The sequence below is a fragment of the Raphanus sativus genome, unplaced genomic scaffold, assembly GCF_000801105.2.
Source record: "Raphanus sativus cultivar WK10039 unplaced genomic scaffold, ASM80110v3 Scaffold2381, whole genome shotgun sequence".
NCBI classification, from domain to species: domain Eukaryota; kingdom Viridiplantae; phylum Streptophyta; class Magnoliopsida; order Brassicales; family Brassicaceae; genus Raphanus; species Raphanus sativus.
The window spans coordinates 1-6,952 of NW_026617689.1; the positions used below are offsets into that span (position 1 = coordinate 1).

At 40.1% G+C, this 6,952-nt stretch overlaps 1 protein-coding gene across 1 annotated transcript; it reads left to right on the top strand.

Moving 5' to 3' along the window:
- Positions 1-507: 507 nt before the first annotated feature.
- Positions 508-3,525, top strand: LOC130505562 (uncharacterized; the record flags this gene model as incomplete). The annotated part of the gene is made up of 4 exons (XM_057000169.1): positions 508-809; positions 840-1,564; positions 1,682-2,263; positions 3,410-3,525. Coding segments are annotated over exons 1-4 (1,725 nt in total), but the record flags the coding sequence as incomplete, so codon positions are not given.
- Positions 3,526-6,952: the final 3,427 nt, after the last annotated feature.

A 6,952-nucleotide genomic window follows, 5' to 3' on the forward strand; every position in this document is an offset into this window, starting at 1 on the left:
TCCGATCTAGTCATCTAAAAGTGTCAAGGAGTCTTTCCGCAACTCTTTGAATCAACCATCAGTCCACTACCTTGAAGATCTTGAGTCTCTGCCTCGATCTTGCAAGGATCTATCCATATCATCCAGAGAATACATCCTAGGATCTTATTAAGTGGTATCAGAGCACTCTGGATAGGGAAGTTATCGATCTCTCTTTGTGTTTATTTGAACCCTTCGACTTCTTTTAAATCCATCGATTGATCTGTGTTCATCTTTGAGTTATTTCGATAGATCTGATCGTTTAATTACCTATTGTTGTTGTTTGAATCAAATCCTGATAGATCTAAGAAGTTTCATCATATTTGATCTTGATCTGTTTTGATTTCGTGTGATAGAAGTTATCAAGTATTGATCTTTCAAAGTGTGTTGCCTTAGATAGCAAGTTTTCCTTTTAAGCAAAGTTGTTTCCTTTTAAAATTTTTCTTGAACAACTTACTTGTTTTAATTGTTTCTTTGTCTCAGATACCAATGGGGAACGAGTCAGATGAGGAAGCAGAACTTGTAAGGACGAGTAGACTTATAAGGGAAGAGATGACCGAGCAGTTACAACAAACTCTAATCACTACTGTGGCTGAGATGATCAAGACTAGCATCACGGGTCTTCGTGATGAGATAAGACAAGAGCTAAAACAAGCTACTGGTCAGAGCCATAGTAATGAGTCTAGGAGAGAAAGAAGAGGTCAGAGTCCACAAAATCATCCTGAAACAAGAAGAAACCGTAGAGAACATGCTGGATCACAAGAGACTGACAACTACTATGAGCGCAGCCGGTCTGAACATAGTGGTTCTTCTTCTTCTAGAGTGAGTAGAAAGCAGAGGCGTGATCATGAAGTTAGGAGACCTAAGAAAGAAGAGCTTGGTGGAGTTAAGCTCAAGATACCTCCTTTTCATGGCAAGGTTGATCCGGATGCCTACTTGGAGTGGGAGAAGAAGATTGAGATTGTCTTCAATTGTAAGAACTATACCAACACTCAACGAATCCAACTTGCTGCAACTGAGTTCTATGACTATGCTCTGAGCTGGTGGGATCAGCTGGTTACCATGAGGCGGCTTAACCAAGAATATCCAGTGGAAACATGGAGTGAGATGAAGTCTCTTATGCGCAAGAGGTTTGTACCGAGCCACTACCACAGAGATCTTCACCAGAGACTAAGAAAACTCACTCAAGGAGCTAAGACCGTAGAGGAGTACTATCAAGATATGGAGCTGTTGATGTTAAGAGCCAGTATTTCAGAAGATAGAGAAGCTACTATGTCAAGATTTCTTGGAGGGCTCAACCGAGAAATACAAGATAAGGTGGAGATGCAACACTATGTGGAAATAGAAGAGATGTTGCATAAGGCCATTCTAGTGGAGCAGCAGCTCAAGAGGAAGGGACATTCACGAGGAAGCTATGGGGTTACTCGATTCCAAAGTCCTAAGGAAGATAAGCCTAGCTACCAGAAGGAGAGTAAACCTTATCAGAAAGATGACACCAAGCCTAGCAACATTTATAGCAAGGACAAAGGAAAGACAGGAGCTACTGGTTCCAAGACTAGAGATGTCAAGTGCTTTAAGTGTCAAGGGCGTGGGCACTATGCCAATGAGTGTACTAATAAGAAGACGATGATTCTTCTTGAAACCGGCGAGTATATATCTCAAGATGAGAAGATACACACTGATCCTGAGCAGACTGAAGAAGAGTTTGAAGAAGAACCGGTCAAGGGAAGGTTGTTAGTGACAAGAAGACTCTTAAACTTGCAAACTAAGACTGAAGAGACTGAGCAGCGTGAGAACCTCTTCTACACTAGGTGTTTGGTTCAGGGTAAGGTGTGCAGCCTTATTATTGATGGTGGAAGCTGTGTCAATGTAGCTAGTGAGACCATGGTGAAGAAATTGGGTTTGAAAGTTCAAAAACATCCTAAACCTTACCGGCTGCAATGGCTCAATGAAGAGGGTGAGATGAGAGTCTCCAATCAAGTGCTGATACCTATAGCCATTGGTAGATATGAAGATGAGATCTTGTGTGACGTTTTACCAATGGAAGCTAGCCATATCCTTCTTGGTAGACCCTGGCAATTTGATAGGCGTGTGGTTCATGATGGTTTCAGTAACAAGCACTCTTTTGAGTTTAATGGAAAGAAGACAGTGCTGGTACCCTTGTCACCTAAAGAAGTTCAAGCGGATCAGCTCCAGCTTCAGAAAAAGAAAGAGATCGACCTTAAGCCTGATCAGAAACATCACAGTCTCTATACCAAACAGGGAGATATCAAGAGAATTCTCTACTCTCAATCCTCTATTGTTTTACTTATGTTTAAAGAGACTTTGCTAACAGTCACTGATCTTACACAGGATTATCCTAGTGAACTAGTCTCTCTTTTGCAGGAGTATACTGATGTGTTTCCAGAAGATAACCCCATAGGATTGCCACCAGTGCGCGGGATTGAGCATCAGATTGACTTTGTTCCTGGCTCCACTCTTCCTAACCGACCAGCATACAGAACCAATCCTGTTGAGACTAAGGAGTTGCAAAGACAAGTGGAGGAACTGATGGAGAAGGGCCATATCCGAGAGAGTATGAGTCCATGTGCTGTTCCAGTTCTCCTTGTGCCTAAGAAAGATGGTAGCTGGCGCATGTGTGTTGATTGCAGAGCCATCAACAACATAACAGTGAAGTATCGCCACCCTATTCCTAGATTAGATGATATGCTTGATGAATTGCATGGCTCTAGTGTCTTTTCTAAGATAGATCTTAAGAGTGGGTATCATCAAATTAGGATGAAAGAGGGAGATGAGTGGAAAACTGCTTTCAAGACTAAGCATGGTTTGTATGAGTGGTTGGTGATGCCTTTTGGCTTAACTAATGCTCCTAGTACCTTTATGAGATTGATGAATCATGTGCTTAGATCTTTTATAGGAGTGTTTGTGGTAGTTTACTTTGATGATATCCTAGTTTACTCCAAGAGCTTAGAAGAGCATATAGTTCATGTTAGGACTGTTCTTGATGTTTTGAGAAAAGAAAAGCTCTTTGCTAACCTTAAGAAGTGTACTTTCTGTACGGATAACTTGGTCTTCCTAGGCTTTGTTGTAAGTGCAGATGGAGTAAAGGTGGATCAAGAGAAGGTGAAAGCCATACAAGAGTGGCCGATTCCTAAAACCATAAATGAAGTAAGGAGTTTCCATGGGCTAGCAGGTTTCTATAGGCGATTTGTGAAGGACTTCAGCACTATAGCAGCTCCACTGACTGAGATCATCAAGAAAGATGTAGGATTCAAGTGGGGAGAAGCACAAGAAACCTCATTTCAAACCCTCAAAGAGAAGCTTACTAACTCTCCTCTCCTTATACTTCCTGATTTTTCTAAAACCTTTGAAATAGAATGTGATGCCTCAGGAATTGGAATTGGTGCTGTATTGATGCAGGATAAAAGACCAATAGCATACTTCAGTGAGAAGCTTGGAGGAGCAACTCTCAACTATGCAACGTATGACAAAGAGTTGTATGCTTTGGTGAGGGCCTTGCAAACATGGCAACACTATCTGTGGCCTAAGGAGTTTGTCATCCACACAGACCATGAGTCTCTCAAATATCTTAAGGGACAGAACAAGCTAAGCAAAAGACATGCGAGATGGGTTGAGTTCATAGAAACCTTTCCTTATGTGATCAAATACAAACAAGGTAAGGACAATATAGTGGCTGATGCACTATCTCGGAGGTATGTTCTCTTGAACACTCTTGATGCTAAGCTACTAGGCTTTGAACAACTTAAAGAAATATATGAAACTGATCCTGAGTTTAAAGATGCATACAAGTCGTGTGAAAAGTTTGCTGCTGGTCATTATTTTAGACAAGATGGATTTCTCTTTTATGATAATCGTTTGTGTGTGCCTAATTGTTCTTTGAGAGATTTGTTTGTTAGGGAAGCACATGGAGGAAGTCTTATGGGACATTTTGGTATTGCCAAGACTCTTAAAGTTTTGCAGGATCATTTCTTTTGGTCTCGCATGAAGAGAGATGTGGAGAAAATCTGTGAGAGATGTGCAACATGTAAACAAGCTAAGTCCAAAGTCCAAGCTCACGGTTTGTATACTCCTTTACCCATTCCTTATCATCCTTGGAATGACGTCTCTATGGATTTTATTGTTGGATTGCCTAGGACTAGAACCGGAAAGGATTCAATCTTTGTAGTTGTTGATATGTTCTCCAAAATGGCTCACTTCATTGCTTGTCACAAAACTGATGATGCATTGCATATTGCTAACTTGTTCTTTAAAGAGATTGTGCGTCTGCATGGCATGCCTAGAACTATAGTATCTGACAGAGACACCAAGTTTCTTAGTTACTTTTGGAAGACACTTTGGTCTAAGTTAGGCACTAAACTGTTGTTCTCTACTACTTGTCACCCACAAACTGATGGACAAACTGAAGTAGTAAATAGAACTTTAGGAAAACTCTTGCGTGCATTCATAAAGAAGAACTTGAAATCATGGGAAGACTGTTTGCCTCATTGTGAATTTGCATATAATCATGCTGTACACTCTGCTTCTAAGTTTTCTCCTTTTGAAATTGTTTATGGGTTCAATCCCACCTCTCCTTTGGATTTAATACCTTTACCTGAGTGTGAAAGGATTAGTATGGATGGCAAAAAGAAGGCAGAGATGGTGAAACAATTTCATGAGCAAGCAAGGCGCAATATTGAAGAGAAAACCAAGCAGTATGTTAAACATGCTAATAAGGGCAAACGAGAGATGATCTTTGAAGAAGGTGATCGAGTATGGGTTCACCTAAGGAAAGAGAGGTTTCCTAATCAAAGGAAGTCCAAGCTTATGCCGAGAATAGATGGACCTTTTGAGGTCACAAAGAAGATCAGCAACAATGCTTACAAGCTGGATCTCCAAGGTAAGTATGATGTGAGTAATAGTTTCAATGTTACTGACTTGATCCCTTTTATTGCAGATGAACCAGATTTGAGGACAAATCCTTTTCAAGAGGAAGGGGATGATGTGATCATGGACCAACAACTTGATAAAGATATAGAAGAGGTGATCAAGGATAAGCAAGATGAAGATGGAGATGCCTTGGCCATTCCCAAAGGTCCCATGACTCGTGCAATGATAAGAAGACTCCATGAAGCTGTTGGAAACATACTTAAGATGTCTTGGAAGCAAGAAGATTGTCTTGGTCGTAGCTTGAGCAACCAAGACACACTTACCACACTTCAAGCTGAACCTTCAAGCTGATCATCATCTAGGCAAGTGGCTTGTGTGTACTCTTTTTCCCTTAGTTGGTTTTGTCCCACTGGGTTTTCCAACTAAGGTTTTTAATGAGGCCATGAGTTCACTTTCATATCACCTAGATGATGTATCTTTGGTGCATCTCAGATGCTTTGGACCAACCACATATCTACCTTATGTTATCTTTAATCTATAGTCTTTATTTCTTATCTTATGTGTTTGCAAACTCTTTTAAATTTAGTCTTTGGTCTTTGTTTGATTACCAAGGGAGCGTGTTCCCTTTAATGATCTCGAGAACTTGAGCCTGTTCAAGTCTTCTCTCTATTTAAACTTGTCGCAAACTTCTTTCTATGCAACCATCTTTTAATCAAAAACCTTGTTCTCTCTTAAACTTGTTTACGAGTTCTTGAGCGATCTTGTTGGTGTGTAGTATCCAGCAAACCCTAGGTGTCTAAGTTGGTGTGTCATATCCGATCTAGTCATCTAAAAGTGTCAAGGAGTCTTTCCGCAACTCTTTGAATCAACCATCAGTCCACTACCTTGAAGATCTTGAGTCTCTGCCTCGATCTTGCAAGGATCTATCCATATCATCCAGAGAATACATCCTAGGATCTTATTAGGTTCCAAATAAAGCTTCTTAGATCGTGGTTCATCCTGGTTTGATAAGAATCATGAAGATATTGCCATATGTCCGAATAGGCTAATCTGGAATCATCTGGATAGAAAGTGGGATATCTTCTTACTCACAACTCCTATGAGATTTATTCAACTTCCTGGTTATTCTCCACTGATTAGTGGTTCCAAATAAAGCTTCTTAGATCGTGGTTCATCCTGGTTTGATAAGAATCATGAAGATATTGCCATATGTCCGAACAGGCTAATCTGGAATCATCTGGATAGAAAGTGGGATATCTTCTTGCTCACAATCCTATGAGATTTATTCAACTTCCTGGTTATTCTCCACTGATTAGTGGTTCCAAATAAAGCTTCTTAGATCGTGGTTCATCCTGGTTTGATAAGAATCATGAAGATAATGGCATATGTCCGAACAGGCTAATCTGGAATCATCTGGATAGAAAGTGGGATATCTTCTTGCTCACAACACTTATGAGATTTATTCAACTTCCTGGTTATTCTCCACTGATTAGTGGTTCCAAATAAAGCTTCTTAGATCGTGGTTCATCCTGGTTTGATAAGAATCATGAAGATATTGCCATATGTCCGAACAGGCTAATCTGGAATCATCTGGATAGAAAGTGGGATATCTTCTTACTCACAACTCCTATGAGATTTATTCAACTTCCTGGTTATTCTCCACTGATTAGTGGTTCCAAATAAAGCTTCTTAGATCGTGGTTCATCCTGGTTTGATAAGAATCATGAAGATATTGCCATATGTCCGAACAGGCTAATCTGGAATCATCTGGATAGAAAGTGGGATATCTTCTTACTCACAACTCCTATGAGATTTATTCAACTTCCTGGTTATTCTCCACTGATTAGTGGTTCCAAATAAAGCTTCTTAGATCGTGGTTCATCCTGGTTTGATAAGAATCATGAAGATATTGCCATATGTCCGAACAGGCTAATCTGGAATCATCTGGATAGAAAGTGGGATATCTTCTTACTCACAACTCCTATGAGATTTATTCAACTTCCTGGTTATTCTCCACTGATTAGTGGTTCCAAATAAAGCTTCTTAG